This window comes from Gopherus evgoodei, chromosome 7, assembly GCF_007399415.2.
Source record: "Gopherus evgoodei ecotype Sinaloan lineage chromosome 7, rGopEvg1_v1.p, whole genome shotgun sequence".
Classification (NCBI taxonomy): Eukaryota; Metazoa; Chordata; order Testudines; family Testudinidae; genus Gopherus; species Gopherus evgoodei.
This window is the reverse complement of record NC_044328.1, coordinates 49,468,356-49,491,962: the sequence shown is the minus strand read 5'-3', so window position 1 is coordinate 49,491,962 and position 23,607 is coordinate 49,468,356. Positions and strand designations below refer to the sequence as shown.

General features: G+C 39.8%; 1 protein-coding gene across 2 annotated transcripts in view; it reads left to right on the top strand.

The window, feature by feature from the left end:
- The window catches only part of ARID5B (AT-rich interaction domain 5B), a 145,137-nt gene extending 130,751 nt beyond the window's left edge, over positions 1-14,386 (top strand). For both annotated transcript variants that reach the window (XM_030570593.1, XM_030570595.1), the window contains 2 exons: positions 3,816-4,014; positions 8,443-14,386. In XM_030570593.1, the coding sequence (XP_030426453.1) occupies positions 3,816-4,014; positions 8,443-10,605 (2,362 nt within the window). In that variant the 3' untranslated portion in view covers positions 10,606-14,386. The remainder of the gene's footprint in view (positions 1-3,815; positions 4,015-8,442) is intronic.
- The last annotated feature ends 9,221 nt before the right edge of the window (positions 14,387-23,607 follow it).

Here is a 23,607-nt window from a genome sequence, read left to right as displayed (position 1 = left end):
TTTTTATGAAATGCCTGTGATGAAGACGTTTGTTATACTGTGAAATACATTTCTCTGATGTGAATTTTGCTTTTTGTTGGGAAAAAGATGCAGTCCCTGGAGGATTTTAGAATTTATAAATATAAAATTATCTGCCTCTGTGTTTCTTTTCGGGTTTTTTTTTTAGTTGGCAGAAAGCCAGATTACTTACATTACTGTAATAGATTTGCTGACCTCTGACATCTGCTGCAGAGCAGTACATTGAATTTTTCATAATATCAGATGATGCAGATCTAAAAACTTGGTACACTCTGCACCATTATTTAATTCAAGACTCAGTAAAGCAGCATATTTTTAGACTAGCCATTTATACGTGATTAAACTTAATATTGCTGATTGTAATAAATCAGGATTAGTATAGCACTGATTTGTTAATCTAACTTGTATTGATTTTAAGTTGTCTTTATTATTTTTTTTAAAGTCTCGGTTTTCACAGTGACTGAATTTAATAAGAAGCTCTGTGATAGCAAAGACTCCCCTACTGTTTCTGCTCTTGGCTGGAAAATGTTATTCTTGTATTATTCCAAGGGAAAAAAAACTCATGCTGCTAAAAATCTGCTGCCTTTGGAAAGATTTTTTTAATACACTCCTGCTTACATATTCTATTTATGTTTATTGCCTTATAAATAATACATTTTATTAATCTTAATATTGGAATCTTGATCATGATAAAGGCCTTTTTATTTGGGCTGTTTGCAATCTTTAGGAGTAAATATTCTTTAGACCACAAAATATTCTTTTAATTTTTCTTATGAATACACTGGTACTTTCCCCTAGCCCTGCCATGTGAGAAACAGCTACATTTCAAAGCAGCTGAAAATTTAGCTGTTGTTTTCAAAGTTTAATGCATTCTAGGTAGCCATCTTTTTAATATGTCTTTACCTTTACATGCTTAAAGATTGATTTAATCTTAGCTGTGCTGCAAATATTTGACAAAAATCTTGAGCTAGTTCCAGGCATGTTGCATTCTGCTAAACTATTTGTATAATAGATAACCACATTTTTCCTGTGTTGGGCAACGTTGACCTTAAATTGGATAAGTACAGTGTATTTTAATGGTATATTAGCTGGTTGTTTAAATGTTCTGAAAGCCGTATTAGCTTTATTACTCTTGTACTATAAAAACTTCTAATAATCAAATGATAAGATCATATCCTGTGGGTAATCGTGTTGTACCATGACAGGATAACTGAAAAAACATTCAGTGTAAATTGTAACAAACGGAAATCTCTATATGAAGCAGTAATTGTTCATGGTGTTAGGCTTCTCTAGAGCCTCACAGTGCATACTCATATATGCTTCCTTTTTGCTTTGTGTCTGTGTGTATGTATGTATGCATGCCCTTAAAAATTATCTCTGTGCAGTAGAGAAACAGCAGCACATTGGGCCTTATTTAAAAAAAGGGTGGGGGGGAACCTCTAGAACAAGCCATCCTTGTGTTTTGATTCAGTTTTACCTTAGTCATGCCTCTTTCCCAATACAAGAAACATTTAATTCCAGATTTCCTGCTGCTGGCTCTAGGCCTTTGACCAGCTATGTGAAATGTATTTTTTACTGCTGTCTTAATGCCAACTGCTGAACTCAGTGAAAAAGAACTGAAATGAAAATATTGTACTCCCACATGAACTCTTAAGATTAGAAAAGGAAATTTAAGCTGTGGTTCTTAATTAGCACCAAACCTATTGAGTCCTGGTGCTCTATATGACAACAAAGAGGAGGAACCTTTGTCAGAAAGTGCCATAAAAGACTCAATGGAAAGAATGCTAACAGTGATTAATCTTGTCAGGCCCATCCTTATTCCGATTTCTGCCTTAACCAGAAGGATAATCACATAGTATCTTTTATTAAAAGGACCACTAATGGTACAATATCATCTTCATCTCATTTAGAGCTATGAACAGCTATTGAAACATTTACTGATGGTATATGTAGATTGCAAATGGACGACATGTTCCCATGGAAACAAAACAAAGTCAAACAATCCTATCACAGTGCGAACAATTATAGCAATAAAATGTGTTTTTATTAAAAGTGACTTTAAATATTTAACACATGGCAGCAAGATATAAATATTGCCCAGTATGAAACCAAAACTTGTCTCTCTAGTAAAGTCCCAAATACTGCATGCAGCAGAGGGAGATATTAAGTGTTTCATGAATATTTGTGCTTTACAAATGAAATTTACCAGCCTCAAGTATGAACAAGATTATTTTTTCTTATTCTGCTTAGTTATGCTTTTTATTATATAAACATTAACTGTAATATTACAGTGGGAAGCAGGTATTTGGCAACTATATATTATTTTGCTAAGGCTGCATAGAAGGAGCAGTTTCCAGTTTTAGCAGCTGTAACATGTTTAAACTCAGTTTGTAATGGGATCTGAAGATGAATATTCCCTGTGGGCTCTGCTTAGCTTCATTACTGGAGCACTGCCAAATTCAGGGCTAGAAAATATTATTCACGCCTCTTTGCACATACCATGTCAGAGCATGCTCAGTTACTAAATTTTGTTTCTAATATGGCGTAAATTAGGTTTATATTTTAATGAATTATGTTGTATTTTATTAAAATGTGAAACGTTAAGATCACAAACAATCTAATTTCTTCTCTCTAAAGCCCAGACTGTGTTTCAGCATCTAAGTATTTAAATCAAAATTGCATGGTTAGAAACTGATTGTAGGATAACAAACATATATCTGAACCAAAGAGTTTTCTGCCTTGGAGTCTTAGATTAAAGATAATTAAGGATTCCCAGCATTTGTACAGATTTATGTTGTTTATAAGCAAAGTACATTTTCTTCATTGAGTCAGCTTGTCTTTTTTTAAAACAAATTATGTTTGCTGTATTAAAGTTCATATTTTTAAAGTCTGAGTCTTGTATTAATCCCACAGTGAGTCATTAATCATACCAAATGCATTATAAAAACTTTAATCACTGAAGTTGAAACTGAGTTTGTAATGCAATCCATCCCTTTTAATTACATCAGTTATTTTTCGTTTTAGATCAAGAGCTACATTGCGAAAGGAAAACAGATTAAAACTCAAACTGTTTGAGGTTTATCTTTTTTAAAAAGTGAATTCTCACACTTTAATTGCAGAACTTTCTTCAACAAAGTTCTTTATTTTTTAAATTCTTGTGATTTTCTTTGCCACGCTCTTCCTGCCACTGTTCTTCTAGCAGCAACCCCCACCTCTCTTGCCCTTTGACAGAAGAGCAAAGGAACATCCTCCAGAACAGGGACCAACCTACCTTTCACTTTGTGGATTTGCCAGAAAAGGCAGCTCTGTGCTAGTCAAATTGTTCTACACTCGCCATTGGAGGTTGGGTGGAATAATGTCTCCTCTGCTCTCTACCAAGTTTTCAGTCTAAACGTAAATTTACAGCTTTTACGTTCACCACCAGGCTGGAAATATATTAGGTTGCCCTAGCTCTGTACCATTTTACTGGCATTCACTCTACAGGTTTAGGAGTAGGCCGTCAAAAGAAAGATATGATTGACTTTGAAACCAGTTGAAAACACTGTGGGACAGATCCTCAGCTCCATAACCAACATGCTCTTTGGGCATCAATGGAATGTTATTGATTGGCACCAGCTGAGAATCTTGCCAAATATGTTGCTTTATCATATGTGGGATAAATATTGAGGGCAAGGTTACAGAATTGTGTTTATGCTGTAGAAAAATTAGGTTTATTAAATAAACTGCTCAGAGCTGCTACATTTTTTCTTTACTAGAACTGCAAAAACTGATCAATTATTTGTTCCTTAATCCTTTAGATTAATCCTGCCATATGAAAGATTTATTAAAGGAGAGGAAGATAAGCCATTGCCTCCAGTGAAACCTCGAAAACAGGATAACAGTTCCCAGGAGAGCGAAACTAAAACAAAAGTGTCTGGAACAAAACGCATCAAAAATGAAAACCAAAAGAGCAAGAAAGAAAAAGATAATGCACAGAAACCCCAAGATGCATCTGAGGTTAGTTAATTTCCTGCTTTTTAACTTTTCAATTAATAGTGTACTGCTTTAATAATATAAACCCCAATGATAAAATAAATCATTTAAACCTGACAATTTCAAAATTAGTTGGCCTTCCTTTGCTTAGTAGCTGAAATCCAATTGTGCTGGCATTCTGAGTATTATGATTGTGCTGGGCTATAAACAGCAACCAGCAAGTTCCATGTTGCATAGAAATGATGCAGAATACCAAGACTGGATGTAGGAAATACAGTTTCTGTTCATTGTATTATACAGTGGTCACCATTAAAAAGTCAACACTAGCCAACAGGAAACCACACAGTTTCCACAGTGATTTCCTACACTAAATAAAGGGTAGGGGGAACTGAAATACCTCTGATAACATTGTGGTAACTGTTGGCAAATGCAGACTTTTTAATGGCAATCTCTGTAATGGCACTTCCACACTTATAGATGTGTTCACAGTTCCATCAAAAACTATTTTTTCCTGGATTATTAACAAGACTAAATGTCCCCTTTGGGTTGAAATCTAAAATTCAAGGGTCACAGCCCTTGACAGATTTCCCAGTGAAGTCAATGGGAGTTTTGCCATAGTCCCCTGTCCTGCAAGCTCTCTCAAATGGACTAACCCCTACACCTATGCAGAGCCCTATTCATTTAAGTGGTGCTCCATGGAGTAGCTTACAGGACAGAGCCTGCAACAGGCCAGCCCCCAGGAGTCACTAGAACACACTTTCATCTGTTTTAAGTCATGTACATAAGAGTTTTTAGTATTGCACACGGTGAGTGGGATTTTCAAAAGTACGCAAGTGACATAGAAGCACAAGTCCCATTGACTGTCACTGAGACTTGTGCCATGACATCTCTTAGACACTTTTGAAAATCCTACTCCCTCTCATACAATATTGTACACGCTATGCCATTGACCTAATCAAGCTGTTGTTGTCTATGGCATTCAAAATACACTGTGTCCCCCTTTATTTGGAAATCACAATTGCTACATTTGGAGCCATTACAACCCTTCTTGGAAATAAATATTTAAAGAATTTTTAAGACATGTATTTATTGTCCCCTCAGTGCAATTGCTGTCTGGCATGTACAGATGTGCAGGATTTAGACCAATCTGAAAATCTAGTTTGACGTGGCTACCAAAAATCCTCCTTTCTATGGCTTAAAAATAGCAAAACAGCTAAATATGTACATGGCTGAGGCCTTGTGTGCGAAGTTCCAAGTACAGTGAATTTTTCCAATCATGTCAAAAAAAAACCAAAAGTCAGGTTTACAATGGACCCATAAGAGACTGCCTGATTCAGAATAGTGTTTTATACTGAGCTGATCAACAGAGCCTTTAAAGTTGACACTTCATAGAGAGAGACTTTTCCTTGACTTTCAGTTTTAAAGCAAGAAACATTGTAAAAATCTCCACTACTAATTACAAATATATAAAGAAAAGAGCACACAAAAACCTGCTTAAGTAACTGCAAGGTTGCGACACAAATTGCCAAAAGCAAGGAAATGCGAAGTTAAGGCTAGCATTCCTTTCCTCAGTCATCCCTTTGTGCTTGGTTATTTATTGCCCTGGTCTCAGATCAGTGAGTTATGTTACATACCATATGTACTGCAGCAGCTAAGCACAACATAACGAGCCAAGGATGGAGTGTCAGACTTAACTTTGAATTTCCTTGCTTTTGTTGTTTTGTATCTCAAACTTCCTGCTGCTTAAACTGCAGTTATTTTTGTATGTGAGTTTCAGGAAGAGTTCTTAGCAGTGTTTATCGGAAATGTGTAAGAATTAGAGCCATAGACACTGTAATGCACAATGACAGTGGTTTCCTGCGGTAAAATTTTACCTCCTGTATCAGAATTATTCTCTGCTGTCTGACTGTAACTTGGATATTTTTAATACTAACAGCCAAATCCTGTCCCTCTTTCTGGCAATGGCTATGTTACTGGGCCAAGTTATCCACAGATTGGCTGGGCCCAGTGCGTAACTTGGAGTGCAAGGTATATGCACCTGTTCTATGGGTGGGTCTTCAGTGATGGCAATAGCTCATGGAATTGAACTCCCCTAAAGAAGCTCTAGTCAGATCTGAAACGCCAAGCCTGTACAGTCCACTTAGCCTTCCTAGTTGTCAATAAACCATCCATCCACCTTGAGCGATTCAGGGGAAACTCTTCCTCCCCTGAAAACATTACCCAGGGACCAGCCGCTATACATGGCCTTCTGGGTTGATGACATAATGGACTGTATCCCTGGGGTTGGTGCAGGGTCAGAACAGCTGCACAAGCACTATGTAACCACCTAAATTGGGGGGCTTTCTAGCATAGAAGTATCCACAGCTGCAGCACTCATCTGTGCTTTGCATCTAGTGAGGGCTCCATGCCATAGGCTCCCAGATTATGCCACTACAGTGTCCATGAGAGAGAGGAGCTCAGCTGTATGTTCAGCTCCTGAGGAGCTACATTTGAGGGTGATAGGATTAGAGTCCAGGCTGAGATGGGAGGACTGGGCAAGAGCTGGGGTGAGAATATGTACACCATCTCTCTCTCTCAGTCCCCAGCAACATTAATCAGAACATATAGGACAGCTGAAGGGTATATTGGTTCCAGTGAACTCACCTGTGGGGGCAGTCACAGCCAGGAAAGGCCTTGGTAGCATGTCTGCAAAGGAACCTCACTGCTAGGCAGTCAGAGGTCGTTGGAGCTTAAACAGGTGCAGAAGCACACGGCCTCTGACTAGATGGCTCTGGCCATCTGAAAATCCTCAAGGATCCAACACATCTGGGGTTTGGAGGTCAAACCCCACCACCAAGGAAGCTGGCTTTCCATGGAATGGGATGGTCTGTGCCAGGATTAGTTATAAAAGTAAAGAAAAGATGTAAGAATACAGTCCTTCCTAATACACATTCACCACTCACCTGGATATAAACGTGAACAGAGATGTCACTGGGAGACTAGAGTCTTTAGCTGATCACTTAGTTTTGGACTCCTTTATTCTATTGGAGTCCTAATGACATTGTTCAATGTAATGAAATAGAAAAAAATGTTATTAGCTTACACTGTGCATGTCTCTCAAATAGCTAAAACTTCATTCAAACTGTTGCTTAACAAAAACAAAGAGCAGAATGTACAAATATTACATTTGATTTGCCTTTCCCCCCTGCTTTGCTCATCTGTCTGGTATTTTCCTGTAATTGTATAATCTCAGGAGACCAGTGATAGTACTTTGTGAAGGACTAATGATGGTATTTGAACTGGAAAAGGCAACTATTAGTTTTTTTTTAAAAATAGTACTTATGAAGACTAACAGACACTGTAACTAATAGGAAAACCCAACACAGAGGAATATTTAAAAGCAGCTGTGAAGAAATAAATCTTTAAGATGGTTGTGATTCATTACGTCCTTTTATATCCCTCCCTGACATGATAGACCATAATGCAGCATTTGGATAAGAACTTTCTTGGTGCCTCTTATCTTTACAACTAAGAAAGTAAGAAAAAAAAATAATAAAAGGCTCATACAATGCTGCTGTTTTCTGACTCTCTTCTACTAAGGCATGTCAGAGGAGAATGACAGCAATTTTGAAAAGGGTTGTCAGCCAGCTGTATCACAGATGGAACGTTATAATGACCTCCAGGGTCACAGTTCATTCGTCTACATAATGGAATGAATAGTGTGAATTGTGCACACAAGCTTTATTAATGGAGAAGTATAAAGAGCAGCAGCCTCATTGACTATACCTTATAAAAGCTATATTTATAATGGTGCGCGCACACACTCACTGAATGTTGACAACTTCATTTTAACCCATTAATAAAAAAAGCATGCCCCAGTTAAGCTATACCAGTGATCTCTCAGTCTATGGCATTGATTTCTAGCATTCTATTTCTAGAATTTTTAACATTTTAAAGTAGAACCAAATGTAGCTCATCTGTTCTGTAATCACTGAATTTCAAGATAGCCAAACTGGAGGGATAATATCTACAATATAGACACAATAAGAAAAGCCAACTTGGACTGGTCTATAATTTTCATAGGTGGGACTGAATAATGAGAATATTTTATATTCTCAATTGTGTTGTGAAAAGTGCAATTATCTATTTAGGAAATTGATTCAGAAGGAAGACAACCTTAGTATTAAATTATCTGGTCAAATCATCAGATGATCCAATTATTTATAGTCTGGTTACAAGCCACTGCTATTTTAATTGTGTCATTAATGTGGGTATGGGTATATTTCCCAGTATTTTGGGGAGTTAGATTGCTTTGTTTAAAATCTGATACATGGTATTAAAGCTTTCAGATTTCAACAAGATGATTGACAAGAATATTTCCAAAAGAAGCTTCTGTGTACTGTATTTGCTTTTATAAGCAATCTGTCAACACGCACTGCATTCTTATTACTGTCTATTGAAACATTTTATTAGGTTTCATCAGAACAAGAGAAGGATCAAGACTCTTCAGACCAGAAAAGTTTATCTGAGCATCCTGCAGTGGAGGAGACGAAGAAGCCCATTGAAGGGCCTCAGTCTCTTCTGCCAGAGGCAACAGGGCTAGTATCTCTGGAAAAGATAGACTTGATGGAAAGCAGCTCCAGCAGTGAAAAGCCTAAGGAGGAAGTACAGCACTCAGTCTCTTTTTCAAGTGCTTCAGTGCCTCCTGAAGAGGATGTCATATTGGAGCCAACAGTCAACAAACACTTGCACACCCCAACAGATGCTCTTGATGACACAAAGCAAGAACAAAGAGATCACAGTTTTACAGGCAGTTTAGAAAGTGAACCCCAAGAACTGCCTTTTAATAATTTCCCTGCAATACAAGTACAGTTACCAAGTCAAAACGACATGGAAGATGATAAATTGCCAGAGATGGCTGATTATATTGCAAACTGCACAGTGAAACTGGATCAGTTAGGTAATGAGGACATACACAACGCACTAAAGCAAACACCCAAAGTTCTTGTGGTACAGAATTTTGACATGTTCAAAGAAAAGGAACTTCCAGGTTCCATTAACGATGATTCCAGTTTTAGTTACACACCACTAATCTATTCAAAGGGTAATCCAGGCATCATGTCACCACTGGCAAAGAAAAAACTTCTGTCACAGGTCAGTGGGGCAACTCTGTCATGTAGTTATGCTTATGGGTCACCTCCACCTTTGATTAGCAAAAAGAAATTAAACAGCAGAGATGAACTGTCTGCAAGTATATCTCAGGCTCCGTATGCCCCCAATTCTGATTCTGTGGCAGTTAATAGACCATCTGTAATACAACATGTGCAGAGTTTTAAAACCAAGAATTCAGAGGAAAGGAAATCTATTAATGAAGCTTTTAAGCCTGACACGTTAAGTAAACCAGATCCCAAGCGTTGTGATTTTTCAAAACATCACCTCAACTCTCTTGCTGAATCTTATGTACTGAAGCCAGATATCCAGGACTGCAAAGATAAAATGAATGAGAAAAGGGCACTGCAGCATTCCCATGTGCCCAGTTTCTTGGCAGACTTTTACTCATCTCCTCATCTGCACAGCCTTTATAGGCACACAGAACACCACCTTAATAATGAACAGACATCAAAGTACCTCCCTCGAGACATGTTCAGAGATTCAGAAAATATTTCTACTTTTACTCAACACAAACACCAAGAAAAACTTAATTTAAATTATCACCCATCTTTGCATCAGCAAGAAAAAAAGACTGCAGTGGAAGCCTCTTCAGATGATCAGCCTACAGATTTGAGTCTTCCAAAGAGCGTGCACAAACAGACTGCAAAGACTCCAGGGTCCAGTCTCCCGCATTCATCAATGGTGCCACAAGAAAGCAAAAGTATTTCCCAGTTCCATACATCAGGCAGTCAGGGGGTGAGCATAGACTGTAATCCCAAAGCTTGCCGTGTTTCTCCGATGACCATGTCAGCACCTAAAAAACATGGTGAATCCCTTCACAGGTCCGGAAAACAGCAGAATCAGAGACTTGAGAATTTAAGAAAGATGGAAGGAATGGTCCATCCAATTATAAGCCGCAAAAGCAGCCCCCAAAACATTGGGGCAGCTCGGCCTTTGAAACGGAACCTAGACGGTTTGGACAAAGTCATTTCTGAAAAAAAAATCCGAGCTGTCTCTCCTCTGCACTTACCAAAGGAGGTACCTGCAAAGGAAAAGGTTCCCGACCGAGAGGGCGAAGGCAGCAAATCAGTTCATGGTCTACATTCTGGCAACACATTGGAAAGCCACAAATTTCCCCTCTCAACTCCTATCTTCACAGGCTTGTACCCAGGAACTCTGTGTGCGGGGTTGAACAATCGCATCCCAGCTGGATACTCTCATCCTTTGCAGTACTTGAAAAATCAGACTGTGCTTTCTCCACTAATGCAGCCTTTGGCTCTTCATTCCTTCATGGTGCAAAGACAATTTCTTACATCCCCTGCAAATTCTCAGCAACTTTATAGACACTTAGCTGCAGCAACACCTGTAGGAAGTTCATACGGTGACCTTTTGCACAATAGCATTTATCCTTTAGCTGCTATAAATCCTCAAGCTGCCTTTCCACCTTCCCAGCTGTCTTCTGTACATCCGAGCACAAAACTGTAAATCCCTTTTTTTAAAAGTATCTGAGAAAAAAATGTTGTTAGCTACATTCCTTTCCCTGTGATAATGTCTTGCAGAATTAGAAATCAATATTTTTGTTAACCAGTAAGTAGTCTCATCCCATGTAGCTGAATGCTTCAAATCTGACTGAGACAAAACTACTTTACAGTTTGTAATTTCAGCTTCCATACCTACTCCCCAAATCATTTCATTTTGCATATTAGTTTTTTGAAAGGTCTGACATATGTTGAGAGCAAAGATCAGAGCAAACCAATGGAACTTTAGGGAGAGATCCTGATCTCTTTGAAGCCAGTGGAAAAACTTGCTTTTTGTTTTCAGGGAGTGGAGGATTAGGGTCCTTAGATCGTTTCATTCAGTCAAGGACTCAAGATGAATCTGAAAAAGAGGCAGAGGCAGGGAATACATACAATCAATAGATGTGCTTTTTGGGGTAACTTTCCTGATTTTCAAAGGTTCAATCAATGCAATGTATAGTAAAACTGCAATAGATTCTTCATTTTAACACTATTAGAACAGAAAGGTAAACACTGTTTAATTTGACTGTACATATCCGCTTTGAGAACTATCAGTGTCACATTTGGTCATATAATTTATATAGTTTCATTTGTCCAGTATATCCTGTGCTTTTTTTTTTTTAAATTAAACAGTATCATTTTATCTGCAACTTATTTTAAAGGCTGTGGCTGTCCTAATTGTGTGTGTGTGTCTGTGTATGTGTTTGTAATTTTTCCAGTTCTTATACTTTTGAGCAGCTTTTTTGGTGGTGACATTATTGTTTACAAACTGAAGCAATTGGTTCAGGCTATAAACATACTGTAGGTTATACAACAATGCAATTGATGCAAAGAAAGTTCTTTTTTTCTAAGGTCTGTTCCTGATAGGTGCTGAGCACCTGTCACTCCCACTGGTGTTGTCATAATGGCTCATACACTGCTTTACTGGCCACAGAAGCTTTTGGTCTGTGAATTTGTTAACAATTGTACTTACCTTATCTAGGCTGTGAAACCCTCCTGCATACCAGAGAAATAAAGAACAAAATCTTACTGGCAACAAGCTGCTGAATAACAATAGAGTCCAGAAGACGGATTTGTGGGTTGTAAGAATATGTCAAGAATGTCAAAAATTAGAACAGGAGCCAACCTTTATTTTTTAATCAAAAGGTTTTGAGTCCTGTGCCTTGAAATAGGGATGGGCTGGGGACAGGCACCTCCCCCCACAAAGAAGAATACCACTAAATAGTAGCCCAAGGTTCAGTAGTCTGAATAGTGGGTCAAGCAGTGATGCTCACTTATCCAGCCCCTTCTTCCTAGTTCACATCAAGTGAAACTCACCCCAGCTAGCACAAAGCCTACACATCAAGTAAACCCTATTCAGAGAGCTAGGTTCTCAGCTGGCAAAAATCTGCATGGCTCCACTGAAGTCAAAGGAGCTGTGGTGGGACTTAAAGCCTGCGCACGTTTTGTGATAGCCCTCTACACTCATGCTGAACAACCAAACCCAGTCACTGGGAATAATTTGTAAGTATAAAAAGCCCATGAGTGCAGGTTTTGAGTTTCCATAATGAAAGAACCTTCCAAAGCAAATGGTCACTTGAGAGCCATCACCACTCTGCAGCTAAATATAGACATTGAGACAGAGGTTAAACTTGGAAGTATTTTACAATGTGAAAATGGATTATGATTTAAACCATCTCAGTTATTATTCAAATGCAGCATGATCAAAACTGTTACAAATACAAATGGAAACACCGTGCATGCCACGCATCTTATTAGAACCTCCCAGGATATAATGCCAACTACAATATATGATGGAACATGTTTAATATCTAAAGGTGGAAACCAGAATTATGAAGTCATCTACTGTTAAAGATCCACTTTCTTCAATTAAATACTTTATATTTCTGTGGCAAAACAAGATTTAATTGATCAAGAAACAGGCTAGTAGAATCTAGAACATAAATGTGCCAATGCAGATTATTCTGCTATTCCACATACTGTACAGAAAACAAAAATCACAAGCTCATTTGGTCACAGGCCATAGTATACAAGGCATCTCTAGTGAAGTTGCATGAGACCTAAATCATGTAAGAATCAAGGGCTGGGAGGAAATGTATAAAGCTACAGCAAACACAAATATGTATGTGCCTGTCCTTTAATCAGAAAATTGAACATTTCTCTTACTTGTTTATAATATTCTGTACATCCTGGATTCATGCATTTGTTTACAACAAGTCTCTTCTTTCACTTTTGATGACATGTTGGAATTTGATCACAGCATTTTAAAACAATGTTAACACAGTGCAGAGTTGGGGAGGAGGGATTTTTTCCTTCATTTATTCCATGAGGAGACTCGCTGTTTCAGTCTGAGGAAGCTCATAATATACTGGGCAAAACATCAGGACAAATAAAAGGAAATGGTGGCATAACTCCCCAACAGAAGTGGTACATTATTTGTTTAAAAACTCTTACCAGAAATCTGGGAAATCTTTCAGAAAGACCATTGAATTCTCCATTGGCTGAGAACTTTTTTTAAAAAAAATGTCTTAAATGGGGCTTTGTTTGCATTGTTTGAGTTCAAGGGGCCTTATTATTGAATGAAATTGCACAAGCCTTTCTTTGTGCAATCAAAACCATTGTTATTGGTAGGATTGTAAAGGAAACAGTGGAATCTAATTGGCAATAGAGTCATAAATATATTTACCAAGAATCAGTGCCAAGAAATGTTGCAATTCAAATGCACTATGTTCAAGATTCATTACAGTTTCTGAAGGTTGTGAGATTCAATTAACTATAAAAGCCCAACAAAAACAATATTGGTGTAACTTCTGGTTACAGACCTGAGTTTGACTTTAGGAAACAGAAATTAAAACAGAACCTAACTGACTTTCGCAACAAAATATGTTTCTAGTAAGGGTCAAAATCTGTCATGATTGCATTTCGCAATAGATCTGTCTTATTTATTTAGTTACTGGACAAGATAAGGTCCCATTTGTATCAGAGCTTACAAAGTAGTTTGTTGCAACTAAGTATTTACTTTACAACTTATTGAATTGGTGCATGAGTCCTTAAGTACTGTATCTTACTATGTTGATGCGTCTAATGGCAGTTTCTGTGAGGTCACTAAAACATTTTGTGCAGTGTGCCTTCAAAGAGAACGGTTCATTTCTTTAAATCATTGTTCCACATAGTCACTTTTTTTTTCTTGTGGTGGTGGTGGTCAGTCAGGTCAGAGCTGTCATGATCTTAATGAGAAATGGGAATTATTTTACTTATGTGAGGCTGACATCATTGAAACTATTATCATGAGCACTTACTAGGTGTTTGCTGTAAATGTGTTTGATATTTCACTTGTTCCCCTCTCCCCCAGTTTTAAATATGTTCTAATAATGGCAGCATAATCTACTAGCTGTTTATACTTTTTTAACTTTCATTTGTTGTAAATATTGTATACTTTTTGTGATTCAAGTTATGTAGCCTATATGCTCTGTAAGGTGATTATCTGTATATAGCAAAATGGCCCAGTAATATTATATAGTATCCCATTTAAAAGGTTATTGAGTAACCTTTGCATTAGTTTAAACACTACCAGAAGTAAAGCTGAGCCAACTATAAACACTCAATTTTTGTATGTTTTCCAAATTGTACTTATTAATGCTTTTGATACTGTATTATGTGTCAATAGTTTCCCAATCACATAGCAGGCAAAAGATATTTTGTACTTTTTGATCCACTGTAATATTTAATAAAAAATGCTACTATCTGTTCCTGTTTGTGTTTGATTACTAATTCTGTAAACAGCTCTTATCACAAGGGATTACATATTATCCTAGCCAACCTTTCAACCCTTTTATATTGGCTTCTCTCGAGAAAATATCCCCTCCCGCTAATGATTCGATTAAAGAACTGGAAGTTTACAGTTTACTAAATAAGGTAGAGACAGGCATCTTCAATGTTCCTCCATAGGTGCACTTCTCTCTCATTAAAGTGGGGCTTTGGCCAGAAGACTGCCAGTAAAAATAGTCCTTCACTGGATAACATTCAGGCTCAGTCAGTGACTTCCATAATACATTTATTCCATTTGCATTTCAGAAAGAGATTTTTCTAACTGCTAGCACTGCAGATTCAAGGTGGCATCTGAAAATCAATCTCTCTTCTTTGTGGCTCAACCAACAATAAAGATTCTGGAGTCAGATGTTAGCTAGCAATATAGCTCATGACAAACAACCTCTAACTAAAACTCACATTAGTTATATTCCCAGCTCCATCCAAAAATCATGGTGGCCCTTTAAGAAAACTGCCTTTCAATAAAATATGCCAGTACCCTGTTACATTCCCAACCTGTCTAGCTGGAGAACATCAATTACTACTGTGTATTTTCAGCATGTATTTACATTGCAGTCATACACCAGACCTCCCCAGCATTAAGGGCAAATTCTCCACAATGCTTAGGGCCAGTGCATAGTCCCAATTAATGGCTTAAGTGATTCCATGGGCCCTCAGAACTAGGCTGCATGTCATCCTATGCATAGACTACACTGAAACCTCCCCCACACCCATAAATTCCCAGCACGAAGCAAAAGTGAGCGTGAACTCATCAGAATTCCCAAGAGCCAATGCCACTTTATGCTAGGGCTTCCCTACAGTATGATAGGGTAAAGCTATTGGCAGTTATGATGATGATGCATTGCACTCACATGCCATCTTCCAGGTGAGGAGCGCAAAGCATGCTGCAAACTCTGAGTTAGCGTACTGACAGTCTGAACAAAATAAGCTCCCACCCAAAGGAACTAGTTCCATGTACAGCACAGAAAGTGAGAGAATGGTATTTCATCAATCATCAGTACAACAGAACAAATACTGATTACATTGATAGCAGCACCAGATGAGGCTGCCAGACATACCTCGCGGTTAAAGGAAAATAATCAAAAACATTAGGGAAATGAGACAATACCAGAAAGGCTGAGAGTCTAGATGATCAGTGCAGTTGCACTGAACTCAATGGAGCTATCCTGGTAGCTACTAAGTGGCTCAAGGCATCAGTTCCTAGGGAGCAGTAACAGCTGACATCAATACGGAGAAATTTTTTCTATGCATATTTTACATATGGGGTGAGCTGGACTGAGCTGCAAAGGCTTTTTCAAAGCACTTTACCGCTATAAGCCCCACAGGAGATGTGCATGGCACAGCACTAAAGGGGCATCTGCATTTCCTGGGCTCATCCCCTGTGCTGCAGTTTGAATTTCTGCCACTATGGTGCCAAGGTAGTGCTGACACTAGTAGAACCCTTTTTATCAGTAAACTATGCAGGCTTGATTCAGAAGGCTGAGGGAGCCAACAGGACCAAGGAGTTAGTATATGAGCAGTACTAAAGGCGTGTCTACATACAGTATTGAGCTTTTATAGCAATATCATTAAACCAGTGCAAAAGGATGTGTGGCCAGTTAACGTGGTTTAAGCGGAACGTTTATAAACCACCCTTCAAATGCAATCAGTGCACCCATGCAGGGGCAACACTGCTTCAAGTAAACTGGCACACGCTTGTGTGTAGCCAAGGCATGTGTTTCCGTAGGGCTTACAAATTAAATGATGTAGGTTAGTTTGAAAAACAAAATCTTTTCTTTGTAAATGATGCAAAACCATTTATATTTAGGGTCAACTTGAAGGCAGCATGTTTAGTCGTTTGAGCAGACTGGGCAGCAGGAGATTTCAGCCCAAAGCTGGACTCCACCACTTACTTGTTGCATTATCACGGGTCAGCCCCTTCACCATGCTGTGCTTCAGTTTCCCCAGCTGTAACTAATGGGTAATTGCTTTGTGAATCTAAAAATGGAAGGTGCTATTGAACACCAGAGGATTATTATTAGGGTGCTTCAATTCTTCTTTTCGGGGTCAGTACTTTTTTGTAGAATGTGCTTAATGTTGTTCTGGGTTGCTGTAATGACAGGGTTAAAATTCAGCAGGAGATTAGGAAAAGAAAAAGAGCAAGAGGAACTATTCAAGGTTCCTGCACAAGGTTTCCATACCGCAGCTAACAGTGAACAATTACAAAAACAGGCACACGTTCTGGTTTGCTCCTTTTTGTTTTTCCCCTTTAAGTGGCTTCATTCTGCTGACGGACTAACCCAACCCTTCAGAAGTTAAATCTGAGCATGTCTCCACTGTAACTGTCACTGTGCTGGGCTGTTGGCAGACTGAACGGGCCCCTGTGGTGCCACCACTTCGCCTTCCGTGGCAGACAGTAGGCGCTACTGCTAGGGCTGGTTATTCAACATGAAAAAGTTTTTAAAAGCTGTTACAAAGTGCAAGGGCACAGCACTTTTTCTCCCCTTTACTCAGTGCCAAGTTTTCAGGTGGGTGCTCAATGTTAGCTCCCCAGATGCCTACACAGGATTGTCTAACTCAAGCACATTTCCCTAAGGACATATGGTCATGGGGTAGCAGTTTCAAAAATACCTACGTGATCTAGGAGGCAGGGGTGGCTCCAGGCCACTGCTCTCCAAATGCGTGCTTGGGGCAGCAAGCCGCGGGGGGTGGAGCCCTGCCAGTCCCTGCAAGGGCGGCAGTCAGGCAGCCTTCGGCGGCTTGCCTGCAGGAGGTCCACCAGTCCCATGGATTTGGTGGTAATTCAGCAGTGAGTACGCCAAATCCACAGGACCGTGGCCTGCATGCTTGGGGCAGCAAAAAAGCTAGAGCCACCCCTGCTAGGAGCATAGGTCCCATTTTCAAATCTAAATTATGCACTTAGGCCCAGCTCCTTAAAGGTACCAGGGCACTTACCTCTCAGTGAGCCTTAAGCACATAACTTTGAGCAGCTGAACCATTGGAGCTTCATTCCCATTGAATTTCAATGGGCGTTCGGTACCTAACTGCTTTTGAAAATGCCCTTACACACCTATCTGCATTTTTAGGCACCTACATGCCCTTAAAAACCTGTGCCTAAGGGATTTTTCACATTGAAATCAATAGGGCATAGACTCTTAAGGCCTATTTTCAAAAGTGACTTAGGCTCAGAGCCTCAAAGGTGTGTAGCGCCTAAATCACTTGGGTACTTTTGAAAACGTTACCATAGCTTTTCAAAAATGTGGGCCCAACGTCAGGCTCCTGAATACATCTTTAGACTCCTAAGTAAGTTGGCTTGCTTTTCAGATGTGCTGCTTTCACCGTATCAGTGGGAGTTCTGGGTACTCAGCACTTTGGCAAATGAGGTCAAACATATTTAGAACTGGAGCTTACCTCTGGAGCTTGGAGCCTAGGGGTAGACGCTCATTTTTGAAACTCTTGGCCTACAAGTCTAACTGCCCTGGCCTAGGGCTGCCTGGTCCAGTTAGGGACATCGATGTTGCAACAGGATTTTCCAGTTAATGCAGACATGACAGCACAGTGTGACTATCTAGGGACTTTGTCTTTGTACAGCTTAAGAATTCTGTTTCATCTACTGAACTCTCTGTATGTAGCTTTATCAGACTGCAAACTCCATTATGAATGTGGGTTTGTTTCTCTTGTAGTTTTGCCTCCATAGGTTGGCCCAAGGTTAGCAAGTGTTGTTAATATTGGTGGTCAGCCTCTGTTCAAATACAAACACTGAGCCAGAAAGCAGGCACCTGCTCAGAAGAACTGGTTTATGAGGGGAGGAGTCACCTGGCAATGAAGTCACCTGATCTAGATCTGTGCACAGCTGTTGAGGCTGATCAGGAGGTCACATGGCAGAGGAGACTGGAAGGTTATAAAAAGGCTCTGCATGTTTAGCCATTTTCATCAGCCCCACCAGAGAAGCTGCAGGGAAGGATGCTGTCTACCTAATATCTCTCTCTCTCTCTCTCTCTCGAATGAGCGGCATTGCCTTCAGGGAGGTGGTTGTTTTCTAAATGATCTGGGCTTTCTGTTTTATATCTTACATAAAAAGTAATTGTGTTAGAAACCTTATTATTGTCCATTCAATGCATCAGTGACCAGTGCACATTGATGATCCCCACACAGGCACTGGGGAAGTTTCCAGCGGTACAAAGGCACTGCCATGTACTGATCCTGCAGAGTTCTACCCCAGGAGCCAGTACCACCATCATGCCAGGTATGGGATGAGATCCTGGGATAGGAAGGTCTTATACTGCTAGTTGCAGTTTCCAGCATAGGCCCAAGTACTGCCTGGAATAGCATCAGAGTCTATTTCTAAGAGCTCTCAGGTCTTGCTTTTTAACAAAGCATCTGGTAGTTTGTGCCTATGGTCATTGCAATAGTATCCAAAGAAATGTGAGAGACCGCGGCTGGTAAGACCATGCTATGCCCAGTCATTTTCTCACATGCAATCTTTGTTGTCTCTTTAGTTACTTTAAGAAACTACTAGCTAGTTCCCAGTGTTTCTTAGAGTGTGAGGACCCTCAAGCTTCTTACAGAGAAGCCTCAAGCAAGCAAAATGGAAAGAAGGGAAAAGAGTAAATGAAAAGATGAGTTTTTAAAAATGTCCTTTGTTGAAGGCAGGGTTGACAATTTCCCAGGAAAAACTAGTTTAGGATAGGGCATTGGTAAATACCAGCTTAAACCTGGTTTAAACTGGGAAAAGTACTTGCATCAGTGTCCAGCAATTGCAGCAAGCATAGAATAAATCTTTTCAAACTTTGGATATATCCATTCGAAACTGAGGAATAGCCTTGATCTGTCCACTACATCAGCGTTGGTCTTCTGCTACAGACTGCTGCTTGGCCAGATGGACCTGGACTGGTAGTCTGCAACTCCACATGCTTTTATTGCTTAATGCTTCGAGCCTGCAGCTTTGCATTATTGTCATTTTCCTATAATCAAATGTTTCCAACTTTTGTTTACATAACGTTGAACACTGAAATATGAGTCATGACATGTATAACTTCCTTGTGAAAATACTGCACCAAAATGTATGCAGACATTCTGATCTTCAGTATTATAATTACATATACTCATATTATGCCCACTGCAGTTTTACTTTGTATTGTACAACCCTAAATTAAGCTCTGGCTTTATGTAACCACAGTATGTAAATGAATATGTTAATAAAACAAAGTGTAATGTGGTGTCCATTAACAAAACAGTTTTTAAAATGGAAAATGCCTTATACTGGGCCAGTAAAAACCACCTCCAGTAAATTCCAGGCCATCCCTGGCTGAAGGCCCCTTTCTGCCCCTTTCCATGCTCCACTTTGCATAGTGGGGAGGAGCTGAGAACCTTTACAGTGTTGGGGGAGACAGCTTTTGGGAAACTGAATCAGACATGTCAAAGAATGGGATGCTGGGGGGAAAGAGACAATAACAGCACTTGTATTATGAGCCAGTCAATGTCACTACGGGTACGTCCAGACTACCTGCCGTATCGGCAGGTAGCAATCGACTTATCGGGGATCGATATATCGCATCTCATCTAGATACGATATATCAATCCCCGAACGCGCTCCCGTCGACTCCAGAACTCCACCGGAGCGAGCGGCGGTAGCGGAGTCGACGGGGGAGCTGCGGATGTCGATTCAGCGTCGTGAGGACGGAAGGTAAGTCGAAATAAGATACTTTGACTTCAGCTACGCTATTCATGTAGCTGAAGTTGTGTATTTTACATCGACACTTCCCCCTAGTGTAGACCAGACCTATGTGTAGCTTTAATATTGTCCCTCTGCTCTGAAGAGCAGAATTTCGGTGCTGAATTTCTAAGAATAATGAGGATGCTACCCAAATTATGAGAACAAACTTTCCCTACTATTTTCTAATATATTTCTGGGTCTGTGACTATTCAGATCCACTGAGACTGAAGAATCTGCTGCAGAGTAGCTTTGCTCCCATTCTGTAGCTGAGAGGCAAAGATACCTTCCCACATACCTTAGAGCTGGCTCAAAATGAATGCCAGTGAAAATTAGGCTTATGATCTCATAATACCTAACTTTTATATGCATTCCCCTAGTGCTTGTTTTCTCCTAGCTCTGTTTATCCTGCATTAATGGAAGTGTTTTTAATGTTAAAACTGTTACATACTCCATCTAGTGTTTTACCTGAGGAATGAGACTTTGAAATGTGATGGGAAAGCCCCTGTATGGGGAGCTCAATGCCATTTTAGCCAGCGTCCCTTGGATATATATATATTGGCTGAATAATTTGACCCTTCTTTCTTACATATAAAAGGACTGAACCTGTAAGTGCTTTGGCTGATGATCTTTTTATAGACATCTTGGAAAAGAATTAGCCACTTCAGAAGTTAATTGGAAATTAACTTAAACACTCCTCCCTGTAGTAAAGTTTTTTAAAACTGGTTCAGAAAAACAAGAACAATCCCAGACTGCACTCAGGATCAGGCCTATTGTGCTAGGTGCTGTACAGACACACAAAAAGATGGTCCCTGTCCCAAATAGCTTACAATGTAGTCAAAGTACACTAAAACAGAGCTGCAGTACCAAGCCCTGCATTTGCAACTTAGCTATCAAAAGCATTTCATTCAGCTGAGCTGAAGTGCCTTTTAAGCAAGCTGCCTGGCCTCTGTGAAGGTTGAAGTCCTCTGTCTGCCATCTCCACCTGATGCACCTCCTAGAGACTATCAAAGGGGAGTTTGTTTGTTAGCTGCAGAAGCCAGAGAAGGGCTAATACTCCAGCCCTGTGACACCTCAGCAGTAGTACACTTCCCATCAGCTTTCCCAGCTAACCCTGCTGTAGGTTCTTTTTAGGCACTTGGCTGCAGCAACACCCATGAGAGTTGTTCTTCCACATAATGCCCAATCTCCTATGGTCTCACAAGCATAAGGCCTATGGGAGGGATGCCCCTGAAAGCCTCATGCGACTCGTTGGTAGTTAGATGCACTTCCCTTACCATGTGCACCTGGTAGTGATAGGATCCCCTCTAAAGGGTTGAGAAACCCAAGAAGTTCAGCTTGAAGACTTCACATTGGGCTGGCAGTGTGGTCCAGATAATAGGGCACTAGATTGGCAGTCAAGAGACATGTCTCTGCTGATGACATTGCTGTGCGACTTTGTCCAAGTCAACTCGCCTTTGGGCTTCGATTTCCCTATCTGTGGAATGGTGATGATACTTAATCTCCTGTGTAGACTCTGAGATCTATGGGTGAAAAGTACGTGAGAGGTAGGTGACAATACAACAATACTGGTGCTAAAAAATTAATGAAGCAACTGCCAAACCACCTTTGTTTTTCCCACACAGAGAAAGTAAGAAAAATGTAACATTTGTTATCCATCCATAACAGTTTCATTTTATCAATGACTGCAAAACTAGAATACCTTCTTCTTAATCACACAGCAGCTGGGCTGCTTTCCAGCTGCTTTTATGGCCATATACACAAGAATTTTACAAATCCTTGATTAGACAATTAGCAGACTCAAGCCAATCATTCCTCTGTCTTTACAAAGGGGCCTATCCTGCAAGGTACTGCCAAGGTACTGCCAGCTCTCAGATCCCTGCACCCATGTACAGTGCTCAGGGTCTGATTGCATGTGCCAGCCAGCTAGCTCAGTGCCCTTAGATACTGCCTTGCATGGGTCTCCAGACATAGCTCATCCATCCACAGCCTGAAGTCTGAGCATTAGCTTGAAAAAAGTAAAAGTCCATGTGGTGACAAATCTCATGTGGCATCAGAGATGTCGATGTATGAAACAAATGATGATATTCTGTGGTGCACATCTGAGCATGTGTGCAAAGGGAAGATGCCAGGCTCTCTGTGGGGCTCAGCTACTTGAGTGTCTTTTTGGAAAAGTGCAGATTTTATTCTGCTTTTCTAAGGTTTACTTAAAACTAATGTTCTTAAAGTAATATCCTCTCAGACCACTTATATGGCCCTGCAAAATTAACAGCATTTTATGTTGGAATTTATATAGGGCCTTATAAATACTAATGAATTAATCCTCCCTATAAGGTAGAGGGAGATCACTATTTACAGCTAGGGAAACTGAGGCTGAGAAGTGACCTGACTAGTCCCCATTCACCCAGCATATCACCGACAGACCTGGGCTGAGACCTCAAGACCTTCTGACTAGTGAGCTCATGTTCATTTCTCTACTGCCTCCAGTCCTCCGACTCATGGAGCACCCCTCTGGGAGAATCTTTGGCAACTGTTCCCACTTTTCTTTGAAATTCCTCAAATACCATAGAAGGCAGTGACGCTTCTGTGACTAAAATAAGTCACTTGGCAGTGATGGTCTGAAACTAATCCCACCCATCAAATGCATTTTGTGCTGATATTTATACAGTGAGACCTGATGTCTGGTATCAAGTCAATAAAAGGGGTGATGTTCAGTAATTTAAGTGCCAAATTTATTCTGTCTAAAAATAGTGAGGTTGGGAATTCGAAATATTTTTTATTACTCTATCCCCCTGAGATGGAAAAGCAAACAATACCACCTATTATTTAGGGCCTCCAGTGTTTAGTGTTCTGCTGCCACAGCAATAATGAAGAGTGATTAACAAACCTATTCCCAGAGAAGCATGGACACTAATGTTGCTAGTGCATCAGTAAGAATGTAAATTAGAGTGAGGATGAGCTGAGCGCCGTAAATAACACAAGAAGGGAAACGATTAAAGTTTGCAACTGGGAGAAGAGGCCACAGGTGGAAGGAAGTGAAATCTTGTTTTTATTTTCCTAAATGACTATGAAAAAAGGAGAATTAAAAGAAATCAAAGTCAGCATAGCTCCAACAGAGTTGCATCATCTGAGTATCTTGCCCTAAAACTATAAAAAAAAAACCACCTTGGCTGTGTAAGGAAAGTAAGCTGTGTTAAGGCACCAATTTAGCTTAAACATTTCTTTTGGCTAAGAATGCAGCTCAGTTGTGTATTTCAGAGTCTGACATGAAGAAAGGAGGCCTGTTTGGAGCACATATTGATACACCACTAAGAAAGGAAACCACAAAGCTACATTAACCCTTCACAGGATTGATATTAGGCACAGGCACTGCCACCTACTTAATCAACTTTCATCTTACTGTGTCTCCTTATATCTTCACTCCCCTTCTATGGACAACAGACAGATTCT